The 20,173-nt window shown below is 42.2% G+C and overlaps 1 protein-coding gene across 2 annotated transcripts in view; it reads left to right on the forward strand.

Moving 5' to 3' along the window:
- LOC143927538 (sodium- and chloride-dependent creatine transporter 1-like) overlaps positions 1-20,173 on the forward strand; it is a 135,687-nt gene that overhangs the window by 101,985 nt on the left and 13,529 nt on the right. For both annotated transcript variants that reach the window (XM_077451661.1, XM_077451659.1), the window contains exons 8-12: positions 1,215-1,339; positions 5,882-5,994; positions 12,144-12,281; positions 16,243-16,345; positions 18,938-19,038. In XM_077451661.1, the coding sequence (XP_077307787.1) occupies positions 1,215-1,339; positions 5,882-5,994; positions 12,144-12,281; positions 16,243-16,345; positions 18,938-19,038 (580 nt within the window). The remainder of the gene's footprint in view (positions 1-1,214; positions 1,340-5,881; positions 5,995-12,143; positions 12,282-16,242; positions 16,346-18,937; positions 19,039-20,173) is intronic.

Here is a 20,173-nt window from a genome sequence, read left to right on the forward strand (position 1 = left end):
ATGGGCGCCATCCATCCCAGGAGTCCATGGGAATTGCCTAATACCGTAATCCTGCATGATTTCAATACCGGAAATGACGCGATCATGACGACCAAGATGTCCTGATTGAATGTTTGCTATGGCAACAGGGTGGGACCTTCCTTCAATGTCGCCATTGCTATGGCAACCAGTCAGAAAGAAAGAGCGCCGCACAGTTGCATTACTGTGCAGGCGTGAGATCGGGAGTTGCATGCTGGGTAGCCAGCTGCACTGAAGCCTGTAAATCAGTGGTTCTAGACACCTGTCCTCAGGACCCACTAACAGGCCAGGTTTGCGAGATAACTGAAATACATTACAGGTGATATAATTTGCTGCTCAGTGATTGCAGTATTCTCAGAGTCTGCATCTCCCCAAGGTAATACTTAAAGCGGAGTTCCACCCAAAAATTTAACTTTTCGGAATCCTCCGGTGTCACATTTGGCACCTTTCAGGGTGGAGGGGGAGCAGACACCTGTATGATCCAGGTATTTGCTCCCACTTCTGGGCATAGATAGCCGCAGTATCCGTGGATATCTACGCCATGTCCGTCCCCTCCTCCGTCCCCCCCCCCCCGTTGTCTTCTGGGGGACACACAGGTCCCAGAAGACAGCAGGGACCAGTGGGATTGGGCAGCGCGATTGCACATGCGCAGTAGGGAACCAGGCTGTGTAGTCGCAAGGCTTCACTTACTGATTCCCTTACCGAAGATGGTAGCACCTCCACCCGAGAGCTGAAGGACAGATCGACTTCGGGTGCCCACATCGCAGGGGCGCCCTGGACAGGTAAGTGTCCTTATTTTAAAAGTCAACAGCTGCATTATTTAAAAAAATACGAAATTTGGCAGAACTGTTATTGGGACCTGAGGACAGGAGTTGAGAACCACTGCTGTAAATTAAGATGCAGGCTTCAGATGCCCACAGCAAAGAACGACCCTGCCTGCTTCCGAGATCCGGATAGTTTTGCACGATTTAAACATAAAATAAAAGGAGCGCATTGATGACATTATCTAAATGTTGCAGTTGAAGTTGACACAATTACGGCCGGGTATTTAAAAAAAAAAAAAAATGAATTGGGGGATTGGAACTCCGCTTTAATAGTCATGGTTGCCTGCCATTTCCTCCCGTTTTTTTATCATCTGCAATACAAGTGTTTTTAATTTTTTTAATTGTTTTATATTCTGCTTCTGTGCTCCCCAGAGATGCATATATATTGGCTGCTATTAACAGTTCTACAAGCTTCTTTGCTGGTTTTGTGGTCTTCTCAGTCCTGGGGTTCATGGCGTCAGAGCAGGGGGTCGACATATCAAAAGTCGCAGAATCCGGTAAGTACACATGGAATGCTAAAGATCAGGTACAAGCTCTTTTTTGTTCCCACAAACTGAAACCGTATCTAATGATAGCTCCAAAAAAAAAAGCTCTGGAAACAAACGATATACAGAACATTGCGAAGATTTGGGGTATTTTCATTTTTCTTTTTCTTTTTTTTCTTTTTTCCTTTTTTTTTTTTTTTTTTAATGCTCTTTTCTAAAGAAGTTAACCACTTAAGGACCAGAAGATTTCCCCCCTTAATGACCATGGCATTTTTTACGATACGGCACTGCTTCGCTTTAACCGACAATTGCGCGGTCGTGCGATGTTGTACCCAAACAAAATCAATGCCTTTTTTTTCTCACAAATAGAGCTTTCTTTTGGTGGGATTTGATCACCTCTGCGGGTTTTATTTTTTGCACTATAAACAAAAAAAAAACGACAATTTTGAAAAAAAGCAATATTTTTTACTTTTTGTTATAATAAATATAAAAAAAAAAACAAATAAAAAAAAAAAACGATTTCTTCTTCAGTTTAGGCTGATATGTATTCTTCTACATATTTTTGGTAAAAAAAATCACAATAAGCGTATTGATTGGTTTGCGCAAAAGGTATAGCGTCTACAAAATAGGGGATAGATTTATGGCATTTTTATTATTATTATTATTTTTATTTTTTGCTAGGAATGGCGGTGATCAGCGATTTTTAGTGGGACTGTGACATTGCGGTGGACAAATCGGACACTTTTGACACTTTTTTAGGACCAGTGACATTTATACAGCGATCAGAGCTATAAAAATGAACTGATTACTGTATAAATGACGCTGGCAGGGAAGGGGTTAATACTAAGGGGTGATCAAGGGGTTAAATGTGTCCTTAGGGAGGTGTTTCTAACTGTGGGGGGGACGGGACTGACTGGAGGAGGAGAGGGATCGCTGTTCCTAATCACTAGGAACAGTAAATCTCTCTCTACTCCCCTGTCAGAACGGGGATCTGTTTGTTTACATTGACAGACCCCGGTACTGGCTCTCTGTAGAGCAATCACGGGTGGCCGCCGAACATCAGCTCCTGCGCACCGCCTGCTTTAGCTGTAAAACGGACTGACATACAGCTATGGCGATTCATGGAAATGAGCCGGCTTGCCGTAGTCGCTGAGGGTAAAGGTGATGGACTGGCCAAGCATGTCTCCAGACCTAAACCCTATTGAGCATCTGTGGGGCATCCTCAAACAGAAGGTGGAGGAGCGCAAGATCTCCAACATCCACCAGCTCTGTGATGTCATCATGGAGGACTGGAAGAGGATTCCAGGGGCAACCTGTGAAGCTCTGGTGACCTCCATGCCCAAGAGGGTTAAGACAGTGCTGGAAAATAATGGTGGCAACACAAAATATTGACACTTTGGGCCCAATTTGGGCATTTTCACTTAGGGGTGTACTCACTTTTGTTGCCAGAGGTTTAGACATTAATGGCTGTGTGTTAAATTATTTTGAGGGGACAGAAAATTTACACTGTTATACAAGCTGTACACTCACTACTTTACATTGCAGCCAAGTGTCATTTCTTCATTGTCTTAGCGTCAGTGAACAGTGCATTTTTGGTATTAGAGGTGTGAATATTGCCACCATCATTGGCATCAGTTGGAGGATAAGTGCACCATCACTGGTATCAATGGGAGGAATAGTGCCCCATAGTTGGTGTCAGTGGGAAGAATAGCACCCCATCATTGGTGTCAGGAGGAATAGTGCCTCATTATTGGTATCAGTGGTAGGAATAGTGCCCCATCATTGGTGTCAGTGGGAGGAATAGTACCCCATCGTTGGTGCCAGTGGGAGGAATAGTGTCCCATAGTTAGTGTCAGTGGGAAGAATAGTGCCCCATCATTGGTATCAGTGGGAGGAATAGTGGCCCATCATTGGTATCAGTGGGAGGAATAGTGCCCCATAGTTGGTGTCAGTGGGAGACATAGTGCCCCATCATCAGTGTGGGTGGAAGGAATAGTGCCCCATTGTTGGTGTCAGTGGGAGGAATAGTGTCCCATAGTTGGTGTCAGTGGGAAGAATAGCACCCCATCATTGGTGTCAGGAGGAATAGTGCCTCATTATTGGTATCAGTGGTAGGAATAGTGCCCCATCATTGGTGTCAGTGGGAGGAATAGTACCCCATCGTTGGTGTCAGTGGGAGGAATAGTACCCCATCGTTGGTGTCAGTGGGAGGAATAGTGTCCCATAGTTAGTGTCAGTGGGAAGAATAGTGCCCCATCATTGGTATCAGTGGGAGGAATAGTGGCCCATCATTGGTATCAGTGGGAGGAATAGTGCCCCATAGTTGGTGTCAGTGGGAGGCATAGTGCCCCATCATCAGTGTGGGTGGAAGGAATAGTGCCCCATTGTTGGTGTTAGTGGGAGGCATAGTGCCCCATCATCGGTGTGGGTGGAAGGAATAGTGCCCCATTGTTGGTGTGAGTGGGCAGAATAGTGCCCAGTTGTTGGTGTTGGTGGAGGAATAGTGCCCCAACATTGGTGTCAGTGGGGGATTAGCAGCCCAGTGGCAAGACTTGTGCCCCATTGTTAATGCAAGCAGGAGGAATAGTGTCTTGTATCAGTGGGAGGAATAGTGCCCGTAGGGCCAGTTACAAGCAAGTAAGGCTGGGTTCACATTAGTGCAAATTAGATGAGGTTTTCACTGCATCCAATTCGCATGACAGGAGAGTGTGCCCGGCTCTCAATGGAGCCGGTCCACATATCTCCGGTGCAGCTGTGGAGCGGATTGCACAGGAGTCCTGTTCATCTTTGGCTCCATTTCAGGTCCGAATTCAGGCAAAAATTCAGGCCTAATACATCCCTGAAACAGAGAACAGGAATGCACCCGGCCCTCTGCTGTGAGCCGCATCCGATTTATGTGCCTAAAGGGCCGTAGTTTGGAGACCATTGCACTAGGTAGTAGTTGAAACTAGGCTAGGAATTAGTGTGCCTGCTCTATATACTGATTAGCAGATGGGGAAGGTAATCAAAAGGCTTAATAGGTGGGAGAGAGCTCAGGTTGGGCGTCACCACCGATGATGACCGGCATCAGCCTAGTAAGCAGGTAGGAGGCAGATCCGTAGCACTGAGTTTGTAGAATTGCAGGTTCTTAATGGCTGTCTCCAATTTACTTACTGTATTTATTGGCGTATAACATGCACTTTACATAGTGTGCAAAGAGTGTGTGCATGTGTTATATGCCTAGGAGGGAACGGGGATGGGGGCGGGACAAGCGCCGTCAGATTACATACAGCGAGAATCTCCTGTTTACTCAGCGGCCTCTGTAATAGGAAGTCCCATCTCCTAGGCCGGCATTGGACCAGTGTTCTGTCTATCATAGAAGCTGGTCCAGAAGGCGGGACTTTGTATTAAAGAGGCCACCGAGTATACAGGAGATTCTCGCTGTATGTAATCTGACGGTGCTTGTCCCGCCCCCTTCCCTGTCCCCTCCGAGGCAGCAGTAATCTGAGTTGAGACTGCATATGGGCATTGATCAGGCTGCATTGATGGCAAAGGTGAGGCTGCAGATGGGCATTGATGGGCAATTGTGAGGCTGTAGATGGACATTGATCAAGCTGCATTGATGGGCAATGGTGAGGCTGCAGATGGGCATCGATCAAGTTGTATTGATGGGCAATTGTGAAGCTGTAGATGGACATTAATGAAGCTGCATTGATGCGCAACGGTGAGGCTGCGGACGGGCAATGGTGAGGATGCAGATGGCCATTGATCAAGCTGCATTGATGGGCAATGGTGAGGCTGCAGACGGGCATCAATCAAGTTGTATTGATGGGCAATTGTGAAGCTGTAGATGGACATTGATCAAGCTGTATTGATGGGCAATGGTGAGGCTGCAGATGGGCAATGGTGAGGCTGCAGATGGGCATTGATCAAGCTGCATTGATGGGCAATTGTGAAGCTGCAGATGGACATTGATCAAGCTGCGTTGATGGGCAATGGTGAGGCTGCAGATGGGCAATGGTACGGCTGCAGATGGGCATTGATCAAGCTGCATTGATGGGCAATGGTTAGGCTGCAGATGGGCATCTATCAAGTTGTATTGATGGGCAATTGTGAAGCTGTAGATGGACATTGATCAAGTTGCATTGATGAGCAATGGTGAGGCTGCACATGGACAATGGTGAGGCTGCAGATGGCCATTGATCAAGCTGCATTGATGGGCAATGGTGAGGCTGCAGATGGGCAATGGGGAGGCTGCAGACGGGCAATGGTGAAGCTGCATTGATGGGCATTGATTAGGCTGCATGGATGGCCACTGACCCTTTTTTTGCTTCAAAGTTCTTACTTTAAAATTTACGTTTTTTCCCCTCCTAAAATGAAGGTGCGTGTTATACACCTGTGCACGTTATATGCCGATAAATATGGTAGTTAGCAATATACAAGTAAAGCAGGATGGATGAATTTCAAGAATATCATTTTATAAACATTTAAGGAGTCAAAACAGGCTCTCTGTATGTATTTTCTTTGGCTATAGTTTATCTTTACCAATTCACGTTATTCTGTGTGTCCTCCTAGGTCCCGGACTGGCCTTTATCGCATATCCAAAGGCTGTGACTTTGATGCCATTTGCTCCAATCTGGGCTGCACTTTTCTTCTTTATGCTCTTGGTTCTTGGTCTGGACAGCCAGGTAATCTCCAGACGTTGTATGTAAATGTGAAGAAGGGGTTTGGACCAGTGAATGAATTACAAATTGAAATGGTGAACTTTACCACTTTACCGTATCTAAATTCTCTAGTCTAGGCCATAATTCTGTTGCCTATTTCTTGACTGCCATGTCATTTTTTTAGCCACCTGCAAAGTTGTGAAGATTGATGAAAAATACTAAATGCATCTGAAAGGAAAGTGAGACAGGTGTTTATGTTAAAGTCGAATTCTAGGCAAGTTTTTATTTTTTTTAGTTTAGTTTTGGCTACAGTTAAGAAGAGCTATTTGTCAAGTCTTTATTTCTGCCTGAGCAGAAATCCATCCCGCTATGTACCTTTACACCCTTTATTAGGGTGCACGACTAACCGTGATACCGTGGAGCCCCAAGATACAAAAATATCCAGCACACCAGTAAGTAAAGATCTTAAATCTATCATTATTAATTGCAATATCAGCATATTTAGCACATAGACTACATCAAAACCAATACAATTTCAGAGACATTATGACCTCTTTCATTTGTCACCTTGATAAAGGAGGGCATAGCATCATCAAAACATCTGTGGTTTTTACCCACTTCAGCTCCAGAAGATTAACCCCCCCCCCCCTTGCTGACCTAGGCCATTTTTTGCGAATGTGGCACTGCGTTACTTTAACCACTTCAGCCCTGGAAGTATTTACCTCCCTTCCTGGCCAGGCCATTTTTCGTAATACGGCACTGCGTTGCCTTTAACTGACGATTGCGCTGTCGTGAGACGCTGTACCCAAACAAAATTATATAAATAATTATAAAAATAAAATAAAATGTATTCATCAGTTTAGGCCAATATGTATTCTGCTACATATTTTTTGGTAAAAAAAAAAAAAAAAAAATCTCAATAAGCTTATATTGATTGGTTTGTGCAAAAGTTATAGCGTCCACAAAATAGGGTAAAGATTTAGGGACTTGTTTGTACTAGTAATGGCGGCGATCTGCGATTTTTAGTTTGATTGAGGCATTGTGGCGGACAAATCTGACCCTAAGTGACACTTTTTGGTGACCGGTGACACCAATACAGAGATCAGTGCTATAAAAATGCACTGATCACTGTATAAATGGCACTGGCAGGGAAAGGGTTAACAGTGGTGATTAAAGGGTTAAATGTTCCCTGGGAAGGTGTTTCTAACTGTCAGGGGGATAGGCTCCCTGGGAGTAGAGAGAGATCGCTGTTCCTGATCACTAGGAACAGCTGATCTCTCTCTCCTCTCCTGTCAGAACGGGGGATCGGTCTTTGCCCCTCTTTCCCGTTATCGCGGGTGGCCGCAGGCGCGCGCCTGCAAAAGCCAGTGCACAAAACGACGTACCAGTACGTCGATTCACGCAGCAGAGCTAACTTGCCACACTATAACTGGTTAACTGACAATTGCGCGATTGTGCGACACTGTACCCAAATAAAATGCCCTTTTTTTACCCCACAAATAGAGCTTTCTTTTGGTGGCATTTGATCACCTCTGCAGTTTTTTTTTTTGCACTATAAACCAAAAAAAATATATATTTTTTTTTAAAATTTTTACTTTCTGCTATAAATCATATCCCATAAAGAAATACAAAAATCTAATTTCTTCATCAATTCAGGCCAATATGTATTCTGCTACATATTTTTGGTAAAAAAAAAAAATCGCCATAAACGTATATTGGTTTGTGCAAAAGTTATTGTGTCTACAAACTATGGGATATATTTATAGAATTTTATTTATTTGTTTTTTACTAGTAAGGGCGCAAATCAGCGACTTATAGGGGGATTGTGGACAAATCAGACACTAACTGACACTTTTTGGGGACCAATGACACTGATACAGTGATCAGTGCTAAAAATATGCACTGTCGCTGTACTAATGGAAGGGGTTAACATCAGGGGCAATCAAAGGGTAAACTGTGTGCCTAGCCAGTGTTTGTGTACTGTGTGGAAGATGCTTTTACTAAGGGGAAGGCATTTATCCATATCCCTGCTTTGCAGGAGCACAGGATCCATGCCTTCCCTACTGACAGAACGGCAATCTGCCTTGTTTACATAGGCAAACAGCCGTTCCTCCTGTGTAACAATGGATCAGCGGATACCGGCGAACACCTAGGGCATAATCACAGCAGGAGCGAGTCGCCGGTGGCTCGCATTCGCGCCTGCTACCCAGAATTGCGGGATTCTGCGCACCGATGCCGCCCTGTAGCAGCAAGACTGCTATATTGCGGACAGCAAGTGGTTAAGCATCTGCAGTATGTGCTAAATATTTTGTTGTTGCAATTCAAGATTTGAGGTCTTTATTGATTGGTGTGCTGGCCATTTTTTGTGTCTTTGGGTTCTATTTATGTCTGGGACCACATTAGGGAGATTTTCCCTCACTTCCTGTCCTTGTGATGCCTCTACAAGAAGAGTGGATTGTGGGTGTAGTCAGGGCAGGAAGGCACAGACTGCAATAAAAAAACATTGTCAGAAGTTCTCACCCTTCCTCATTCTACTTAAATGTGTGTTTTTGACTGTATTGCCATTGGAGGGATTTCCCATCACTTCCTGTCTTGAAAGGAAGTGAGAGAAAGTCTTCCCAATAGAAACACAGATGGTAATAAGCAGGGGTGGACTGACCATTGGGCCACTCGGGCACTGCCCGGGGGCCCCGTGCCACTAGGGGGCCCCATCAGGGTTGCTAGCCTCAGTAAAACCAGGGAAAGTATGTAAAAATCTGTGTTTTTTTTTAAATCCGTCTCTGAAATGTCCCTTACCGATATCCTTTTGGTCTAAAAATCCCAAGATTATAGCTGCCCCACCTCTCCAGTACCTTCTCAGCCAATAGAAACATGTCTGTGTATACTGTGTGATTGTATACTGTGTGTGTGTGTGTGTGTGTATGTGTGTGTGTATACTGTGTGGCCCCATAATGTCTGATTGCCTGGGGGCCCCATAGTCTCCTATTGCCCGGGGGCCCCATGAGTTGTCAGTCCGCCCCTGGTAATAAGAATGTAATTTAGGTTCTAACACATCGTCACCCTATAGAATCCAAAATAAATAGCTTTGACTAGGATTGGGCTTTAAGCATTCATAGTAAGCATAATATGTACGAGTATTAAAAAAAAGCACCAGTGGTGCATTTGTTGCCATTACTATTGTAAAGTGGCCACAGAAAGCTGGAAGACCCATTAAATCCACTAGTACAGTGTTTTTCAAACGTTTTACCCCAGAGGAACTCTTAAAATAATTTTCAGGTCTCGGGGATCTCTTACCACAATACATTCAATGGGGGCCATTGGGAAAATGTCCCTAACAGTGGTGGTCAGAACGGTACCCATACGGATAGCTTAAAACATCATTGGCCCAAGAACTATGCAGTCACCATCAGATGGGAGGTCAGTTAGTCAGTCACAGCTCAAGGAACCCCTAGCAACCTCTGGACTAGGGATGAGCCGAACACCCCCCGGTTCGGTTCGCACCAGAACCTTCGAACGGACCAACAATTCGTGCGAAATTTAGAACCCTATTAAAGTCTATGGGACTCGAACGTTCGAAATCAAAAGTGCTAATTTTAAAGGCTAATATGCAAGATATGCAACAGTCAACACCAGAAATAAGGGGTATCTTCAGGTGTATACTGTGCTGGAGGCACACAACACCCACTTTAACTCCTGCAGATGCCTGTATTGGAGAACACCAGCAATAAAGGGTAGAAACAGGTGTATATTGTGCTGGAGGCACACAACACCCACTAACACCTGCAGATGCCTGTATTGGAGAACACCAGCAATAAAGGGTAGAAACAGGTGTATATTGTGCTGGAGGCACACAACACTCACTAACTCCTGCAGATGCCTTTATTATAGAACACCAGCAATAAAGGGTAGATACAGGTGTATACTGTGCTGGAGGCACACAACACCACTTTAACGTTAAGATGCCTGAGAAAAGAACACACTGTCCCTGCCTATCTAGCTCTTGTCCTGCATGCCGGAACACACTACACAAGGCCGCCACGCTGGCGGCCTTATATAGTGTGGGGCATGTACTAAACCCCCTGAGCTATAATTGGCCACAGGCATCCTGCCTGTGGCCAATTATGGCTCTCCTCGCTGCCGGCGCTGTGATTGGCCAAGTATGCGGGGTCACAGTGCATGCTTGGCCAATCATGAGCCAGCAATGCACTGCGATGGCGTAGTGCATTGTGGACCGTTTGTGCCACACTAATTTGGTGAGAACGGTCCACAAAGTTCTGAATTAGACGAACGGCCGATGTTCGAGTCGAACACCGAGCTCATCCCTACTCTGGAGGAACCCACACAGAACACTGGTGGAGAATGGCTTTCCTGATAGAACAACCAGCTCCACTCTATTAATGTAGCTAGGACAAACATTCTTCTTTGGTAGATGAAGAGACTTGGCAGGAATCGGAGGCAATTTAAAGAGCCATACTGTCAGTTAGCAACAATCATCTGTTTGAGCTCAGGGATCAAGCCCGTGCCAGGTAGGTGGCTACCTAGTTGGATTTCCGCTCAGGCAAGATAATAATCTCACGAGACGCAGAAAGCAACCCAAATGATGTTGCTGCTCAGGGTTCTCCTGCCTTTTAAGAGGAATAATTGAATATGTGGCCTAATTGGGAAATGATTCTGCCAGAGACATGCTGAAATATTTCAATAAAGTCCCCATTGGAGTCAAAAAAAACTATTTTACCAAAGCATTTTCCCTTTCCAAAAAAAAAAAAAAGTTCTGTCCCGAAAAATGGGAATCATCAAGTTTCATTGGCCTGGACTGCTGTGACTAAAGTGGTGGACCTACGGTCCAAAACCTTGCTTGTAATTTGAAGTTTGCTTAAAGTATAACTAAAGGTAAAACTTTTTTTTTTCAGTTTTGGATAGAGTGGGGATGGATTAGAACACCTGTCAGTTTTTATTGCTGTCTGTGTCCCCATTAGGGAGATACACCCTCTCTATTTATCCTGTTTACCGTTATTGAAAGTTAAAGTAAAAGAAAATCTTTCAAAGGGGAAATCTTTCAATGATGACACTAATTCTGGTAACCTGGGGGCTCCAGAGAGCAGGGGCGGACTGACAACTCATGGGGCCCCCCGGGCAATAGGAGATTATGGGGTCCCCAGGCAATCAGAGATTATGGGGCCACACAGTATACAAAAACACACACACACAGTATACAATCACACAGTATACACATACATGTACACATAGTATACAAAGACGTGTTTCTATTGGTTGAGAAGGTACTGGAGAGGATTTTTACATACTGTCCCTGGTTTTACTAAGGCAGGCAACCCTGATGGGGCCCCCTAGTGGCTCGGGGGCCCTCGGGCAGTTGCTTCGATTGGCTGAATGGTCAGTCCGCCCCTGCCAGAGAGATTCTCCTAATTCAAGGCGATTTCCTCTCACTTCCTGTTCGGCTATGGGACAGGAAATGAAGGTGAATCTCCCCACATATGGTACACATATGGCAAAAATAAACCTTTACAGAGGTTATAACCCTCCCTTACTCTTGGCTTGGCAGGCATGCTAATGTTTGCTTTAGGTCAGTTTCCAGAAGCTGAGGGACCCAACGTGCAGAAGCACTTAGGTAAAATAAGAATGATCAGATTTTCAGGAACATGTTTTGGTTATCAATTTTATACCTCTTCCTACTTAGGCCGTGAACTTTATTTTATCAACCATATCTTCCAATGATAGCCACAAAATGACTTTGCTACTTTGAAAACCTTAAACCGTACTTCAGTATTTCTTTGTAAACATAAAGATGTTGGCAGTTACCATATACAATGAGTGGTGGAATGTTTGTATTATAATTTGATTGGCATTAGTTTGGCACCCAGGGAAAATGTTTGGTATTTATGTGATATGTTCAAGTGCTGAGCAAGACCTCCACTCCCTACAGGACATCTACTCTCTCTTCACCTTCCTCTTCTCTTACATGGGCGCCCCACAGAGATGAGGTTGGACACTGGCACCGTCAGGGCACAGGTGGATGAGGAGACGGGAGACAACCCAGAGGGAAAGCCTGTGTGATGGTAGCCAGGGTCTGGGTACGGGAAACATCTCATGAACTATAATGTGTTCAGCTGGCCTTCCTACCAGTTTACTGACTAGTTCTTCAACTCTCTCGACAGTTCGTAGGCGTGGAGGGATTCATCACTGGCATCCTAGATTTGTTCCCTCACCCAGTTAACGGTTTTGTGCGCAGGGAGGTAATTGCTGCAGTCTGTTGTCTTCTGTGCTTTGTCATCGACCTCTCCATGGTGACCGAGGTAAGGTACTTGTGAAATTTGAAGGGCTGGCCCACCAAAGAAAGCGGTGTAATGTCTAAACTGTACAAAAAGAGGGGTTGTGTATATTTTGTTCTGCTGTATAGAGGACTCCAAAAAAAAAAGATCGTCCTCAACAGATTATTATACGGAGACTCTCAGGAGAGGCTCAGGAATCCAACGTGTCATTTCACGGTTCATCACTTGAGTCTACAAGAGGCGAACTATGATAATGGTGTGGACATTTCAGCTTCGTTAAAAAATACTTACATAGTCTAATCAGGTTGAAGACATAAGTCCATCTAGTTCAACCAACAGAAAAAACAATAAATAGAAAACCTACTTTTTGTTTTTGCTTTTATTGGTTGAATTGGATGGACTTGTCTTTTTTCAACCTGACTAACTATGTAACTATATCCATATACAGAACCTTTTACCCAGGGCTTTTGTTTTCTAAGAGAATAGGTGTAGGTGACCCCCTATTCTCTGCAGGTGACCCCCTATGCACATATTCTAAGAGAATAGCTGCAAGTGACCCCCTATTCTCCACAGGTGACCCCCTATTCTCTGCAGGTGACCCCCTATGCACATATTCTAAGAGAATAGGTGCAGGTGACCCCCTATTCTCTGCAAGTGACCCCCTATGCACATATTCTAAGAGAATAGCTGCAAGTGACCCCCTATTCTCCGCAGGTGACCCCCTATTCTCTGCAAGTGACCCCCTATGCACATATTCTAAGAGAATAGGTACAGGTGACCCCCTATTCTCTGCAGGTGACCCCCTATGCACATATTCTAAGAGAATAGGTACAGGTGACCCCCTATTCTTTGCAAGTAACCCCCTATGCACATATTCTAAGAGAATAAGTGCAGGTGACCCCCTATTCTCTGCAGGTGACCCCCTATGCACATATTCTAAGAGAATAGCTGCAAGTGACCCCCTATTCTCCGCAGGTGACCCCCTATTCTCTGCAAGTGACCACCTATGCACCTATTCTAAGAGAATAGCTGCAAGTGACCCCCTATTCTCTGCAGGTGACCTCCTATTCTCTGCAAGTGACCCCCTATGCACATATTATAAGAGAATAGGTACAGGTGACCCCCTATTCTCTGCAAGTGACCCCCTATGCACATATTCTAAGAGAATAGCTGCAAGTGACCCCCTATTCTCCGCAGGTGACCCCCTATTCTCTGCAAGTGGCCCCCTATGCACATATTCTAAGAGAATAGGTACAGGTGACCCCCTATTCTCTGCAGGTGACCCCCTATGCACATATTCTAAGAGAATAGCTGCAAGTGACCCCCTATTCTCCGCAGGTGACCCCCTATTCTCTGCAAGTGACCCCCTATGCACCTATTCTTAGCCCCTGTACACACGGTCGGAGATTCCGACAACCAAATCCGTCGGATTTTGTCCGACGGATCTTGTCCGAAACTGTTGCATACACACGGTCGGACAAAGTTGTCGGAAAATCCGATCTTTCAGAACGTGATGACGTAATTTCGTTACGACGGGACTACGTTCAGGCTAGTAGCCAATAGCTTTGATGTAGGAATTTGATCTGAGCATGCGTGGCACTTTATCCGATCAAAATTCTCTACACATGATCGGAGTATGTTCGATCGGAGCAGTTTGTCGGAAAATATTTCCAGCAAGTTGGAAAATTTGGTCCAACGGAAACAGTCTGATGCAGACCACACACAGTCGGAATATCCGACAAAACGGTCCGATAGGACACATTCTGATGGAATCTAAGACCGTGTGTACAAGGGCTAAGAGAATAGGTACAGGTGACCCTCTATTCTCTGCAGGCGACCCCCTATGCACCTATTCTAAGAGAATAGGTGCAGGTGACCCCCTATTTTTTTTCTAAGAGGATAGGTGCAGGTGACTCAGAAAGGTGGGGTGACCCCCTTTCCTAGTCACCCCATGTCTTTTTCCCCTACCCACCTCTGAGCACCTTCCCTTGTTTCCACCTTTTACCTAGAGAATACAGAATAGTATCATTATTTGATGCTAAGTAGTATGGAATTTGCTAATGAAAGGCAGTAAAATAGGTCCCCCGCAGCCAGCAACAATAAATCCACACTGCAAAATAGACCCCCTGAGCAACAATAAATCCACACTGCAAAATAGACCCCCTCAGCAACAATAAATCCACACTGCAAAATAGACCCCCTCAGCAACAATAAATCCACACTGCAAAATAGACCCCCTCAGCAACAATAAATCTACACTAAATCAACAATAAATCTCCCCAACAACAATAGATCCCTCCCAGCAACAATAGATTCCCCCACAAGAAAATACCCCCAGCAACAATAGATCTACCAGTATCCATCATCAATAGACTCTCCAGTAGCCAGCAACAATAGAACCCTCCCTCAACAGTAAATCTCTCCAAGCCACAATTGACACCCTCCCCAGAAACAATAGTTCCCCCCCACCAGCAACAATCAACCCCGCCCAGTGACAATAGAGCCCCCAGCTGTCAGAATCAATAGACCCTCCAGCACATCCCAGCATCCCTTGCATATACATTCAGTGCTGGAGGTGTCAGAACTGGGTTCCTCCGCGTTCCTGCTGAAAAAAATCCCTGCTGTTACCCACAATTGATCCAGAGGAACGTAAAAAAAAAAAAACTCCAGTTATGGTTAAGAGAAAAAATAAATCTTCCCGATCCCCCAGGAGGCAATTGAATATTCACTGATCACAATTTGTAAATTCTACAATTCTAAAAATCTAAATTTAGAAAATCCAAAAATAAGAAAAGAAAATTTGAAAATTCTAAAGAATAACTAACTAATAATAACTAACTATTAAATTACAGGTATTGGAATATCCTTTCAAATTTGGCTGTTAGTGAAAGTAATGAATACAAAGTTACAAATTATCTGAAATAACGAATGCCGCAGCTAATCAAATGGAACGGAACAAATTAATAATAATAATAAAAAGTTATTATTATTATTATTGTTATTTATTATTATTAATTTGTTACATTCAATTCGCTTGGATACTGCATTCGTTATTTCAGCTAATTCGGAACTTCGGATAAATTTGTATTCGTTATGTTCACTAACAGCCAAATTTGAAAGGAAATTCCAATACTTATAATTGAATAGTTAGTAATAGTTAAGTAATTATTAATTATTACAGTAATTCAGATTTTAAAAATTTTTGGGTTTTCGGGTTTTAGAATTTAGAATTTCCAAATTTTCGAATTTCCGAATTGTGGAATATTCAAAATTACGAATATTCAGAAAAATTTGTTAAACGGGTTTTCGTTCATTCGGATATTTCCACATTAACAAATTTATCAAAATTAGTTAAAAAAAACTAATTTGGAACAAAACTAATTGCCTAATATCTCTGGTTTTAAAGAGATTACAACCAAGTTTTTCTAACATGGCAATGGTTTTAGGAAATGTTATTGCAGAATCCTATCTGCTTATGTCCAGGAGAAAAAAAAAAAAAAAACATTTCTTGTTGGCGGCTGAAATTTTTAAAATGAGAGTCAATAGAGGTTTTGCAGTGATCATGAGGTCATCAATCTGCATTTCGGAATATAGTAAAATATGTTGTATGTACATATGAAAAATCTTGCACTCCTTTATCCTGACAACAGGTTGAATTTAGATTCTTTTCAAATGTATCTACTCACCTCCAGATGTAAATATATAGTTGTTTACTAAGGTTTCATCCACAAAGAAAGAGAGAGAGAGACCATCAAAGCAGGCAATCACCGATGTGTCCTCTCTTTAGATAATCCGCAGTACTCTGGGAATCCTTTGTCATGTAATATTTGAAATGCTTATTTGTAAAACAGATTATATATATATTAAGTAGATAAACATTAGTTAAAAATCTTAAAATAAATTGAACACAACCCCCCAAAATCCTATTAACCCTCCCCCCTTTAATTCCGTGTCCTGATCATGGTTGTCCATGTTATGATTGTAGGGTGGGATGTACGTCTTCCAGCTCTTTGACTACTATTCTGCGAGTGGCATCACACTGCTGTGGCAAGCTTTCTGGGAGTGCGTGGTCATTGCATGGGTTTATGGTAAGTCATACACTACAAAACGCACAACTCAAAGTCATTACAGTGAGACATAGCAGTTAAAGCAGTGGTCATCCACCCTGTCCTCAGGGCCCACTAACAGGCCAGGTTTTATGGATTACCTTGGGGAGACGCAGACTAGAATACTGCAATCACTGAGCAGCAAATGATATCACCTGTGATGTATTTCAGTTATCCTGCAAACCTGGCCTGTTAGTGGGCTCTGAGGACAGGAGTTGATGACCACTGAGTTAAAGGTCTTAAAAATACCAGGAAAGAAACAGCGTCACGCATTTTTTTTTTTTACGCTGAACTCCAGGCAAGTAGCCAAATATATGTAAGTGTTTTGCTTTGTGTTTTTTTTACTTCTTGCTGCCCGCGCTATAGCCGAAAGATGGCTGCAGCGTGGACCTTAATTGCCGGGAGGGCGCCCGTTGATGTCCTCCCGAGCAAGCACAGTGTGCGCGACCCTCTATGAGACTCAGTGATCACTTCCACTTCACAATTAGGTGCCACTTTGTGTTGGTCTATCACATAAAAACCCAATAAAATACATTTACGTTTTTTGGTTGTAACATGACAAAATGTGGAAAATTTCAAGGGGTATGAATACTTTTTCAAGGCACTGTACAACTACACTGTATAGATCATTCCAGAATTAGGGACACATAAGGAGGAAGGAGGGACAGAGGGACATGGTTCCAAATGAGGGACAGCCCCTCGAAATCAGGGACAGTTGGGACCTACGAGTTTACCAAGTCCCTCATGGGTATGGCCCCTTTTTCACTACTTCCTTTTCATTGTGGGAAAAACACTTCCCAATTCAACCTCTAGATGTCACTATTGTATCATACATGCCATAGGTCATATACTGTATGTCAATACAATAGTATAATCTAATTTCCCAATGTATTAGAGGACAGCTTGTGTAAATGTGACCAACAGCATTTGTTTGAGAAGAGTTCACTCAAAGAAGGAGAGATTTATATGTAAGTCTGAGAAAAATCACAATATGCTATATAATGTGTTTGTATACAGCATCTCACAAAAGTAAGTGCACCCCTCACATTTTTGTAAATATTTTCTTCTATCTTTTCATGTGACAACACTGAACAAATAACACTTTGCTATAATGTAAAGTAGTGAGTGTACAGCTTGTATAACAGTGTAAAATTTCCTGTCCCCTCAAAATTACTCAACACACAGCCATTAATGTCTAAACCGCTGGCAACAAAAGTGAGTACACCCCTAAGTGAAAATGTCCAAATTGGGCCCAAAGTGTCAAAATTTACACTGTTATACAAGCTGTACACTCACTACTTTACATTGTAGACAAGTGTCATTTCTTCAGTGTTGTCACATGAAAAGATAGAAGAAAATATTTACAAAAATGTGAAGGGTGTGAGATACTGTGTGTGTGTGTATATATTATATATATATATATATATATATATATATATATATATATATATATATATATATATATACATATTAATATATATATATATATATCATAAGATATACACATGGGATATCATATACAGCTGTTTTACATGTCAATAGATATGTATATTTGTCCATCCAGTCCTGAGATTAACACAGCTTAGCCACACAGCACTGCCCTGGCCTTTTTTTTTCTCTACTGTAGTTTAGACCCACGGGTCTTGTCCCTTCTATAGCCTGTGCACGAATTATAAAAGGAGGAGGCAGAAGACTGATGATTTTATCTCTCTATCACTCTGCTCTCTCCTCCTATCGGCATGCTCCATGCACTGCGGCACAAGTGATTGGCTCCTCGTCCTGCTTCTCACTCTCTCAGTCTAAGCTTTGCTATACAGTGACTGAGGTTGATACCAGGTCACATTCATTGCTTTCATTTAAAAAAAATGTTTTAAGATGTATGAATGTATGAAGAGTTGCATGTATTTGTGTCTTTTATATCTCCTTGGAGTTCAGTTTAAAAAAAAATAAAAAATTAGTGCACGTTCATATCTTTGTTAAGCTTGCTGAAAGGAATAATATCACAGATTTACTGTCTGGACCACCAGTTGAAAATAAAGAGAAAAAAAAAAAACCTTAAAAAGGAAAACGAATGCAGCCATCACATCTAAGAATTGGACAGCTGCAATATAATAAATATTTAATTTAATATTATAAATAATATTTACTTTTGGGTTTAATACCCCTTTAATTTGTTTGTCTTATACTATTTCAAACTACAAGTCCATCTAAGACAACACTGCTGGGCAATTCCACTGCAGAACAAATGTTGTCACCCTGTTACAGGAAGTGGAAAATAATGGCTCTATTGGCAGGATCAACAAGTGATAAAATTGTTACTGGTGGGAATCATAAAAAAAACAAAAAAAACTTCTGGTGACAAACTGCAACTTTTATTTTCCTATAAATCAATTTTAATGCAATATTCTGATTGGTTCTTGGAATACACAGCACATTTCTGTACTCTACATCATAAAATGTTAAACTATGGTATTTGATTTTAGGCTTCTTTCCATAATAAATTAGTCTTTTCTACAATCAATAAATGTTGTATGCATGTTGGTAATTCATGTAACACAGAATTGTGCTCTCCAGGGGCGGACAGGTTCATGGACGACGTTGCTCGGATGATCGGTTACCGGCCTTTGCCGTACATGAAGTGGTGCTGGTCTGTGATCACTCCCCTCGTCTGTGTGGTAAGTGAGGCAGGCGTTGCCAAATTTAATTTTATTGTGATTTTACTGAATGCAGGACCCTGAAAATATAGATATAAGCACTTTTTAAATAAAATGTATTATATTATTATTATTATTAATAATAGTGTTTAATAGTATTAATCATTTTATAGCACACATAAACAAATATAAATACATTGCATTATTATTTTGACCTTTTTTAATACATTTTTAATAATAATAATATTTTTACATTTTTAATTATTTTTTAATGAATTTTATCATAATTATGTTTACATTTATTTATTTTTTAATTATAAAAAAAAATAAAATAAAAAAAAAACCTTACCATCATCACTGTTAATATTAAATGGTGAAGCGCTTTTTTGTACATATATCACACTAATTAAATTTCAATAAAAACCCAAATTCATGCAAAAAAAAAAAAATATGTCCCATGTGTACAACTTTTGTAAAAACCAAGTTTTAGTAATTTGTTAAATAAAAAATGTTTGCTTATCGGTTTAATACCACTTTAATTTGTTTGTCTTTTATTTAGTCTATTTCAAACTAGTCCATCATAAGCCTTGTACACACGGTCGGAGAATCCGTCAGAATGTGTCCTATCGGACCGTGTTGTCGGATAATCCGACTGTGTGTGGTATGCATCGGACTGATTCCGTCGGAATATCCGTCTGACCCAATTTTCCAACATGTTGGAAATATTTCCCGACCAACTGGGCCGGTCGGACCTAATCCGATCATGTGTAGAGCATTTTGATCGGACAAAGTGCCACGCATGCTCAGATCAAATTCCTACATCAAAGCTATTGGCTACTAGCCTGAATGTAGTCCCCTCGTAACGAAATTACGTCATCACGTTCTGAAAGATCGGATTTTTCACCAACTTTGTCCGACCGTGTATATGCAACAGTTTCGGACAAAATCCAACGGAGAAAACCCGACGGATTTGGTTGTGGAAATCTCCGACCGTGTGTACAGGGGCTAAGACTACACAGTGACAATTCCACTGCAGAACAAATGTTGTCACCCTGTTACAGGAAGTGAAAAATAAAGGCTCTATTGGCAGGATCAACATGTAATAAAAGTAAAATATAATTACATTGCATTATTATTGCAACCTTTTAATACATTT

This window comes from Lithobates pipiens, unplaced genomic scaffold (genome assembly GCF_037356315.1).
Source record: "Lithobates pipiens isolate NorthernLeopardFrog02 unplaced genomic scaffold, aLitPip1_a1.2 Scaffold_23, whole genome shotgun sequence".
NCBI classification, from domain to species: domain Eukaryota; kingdom Metazoa; phylum Chordata; class Amphibia; order Anura; family Ranidae; genus Lithobates; species Lithobates pipiens.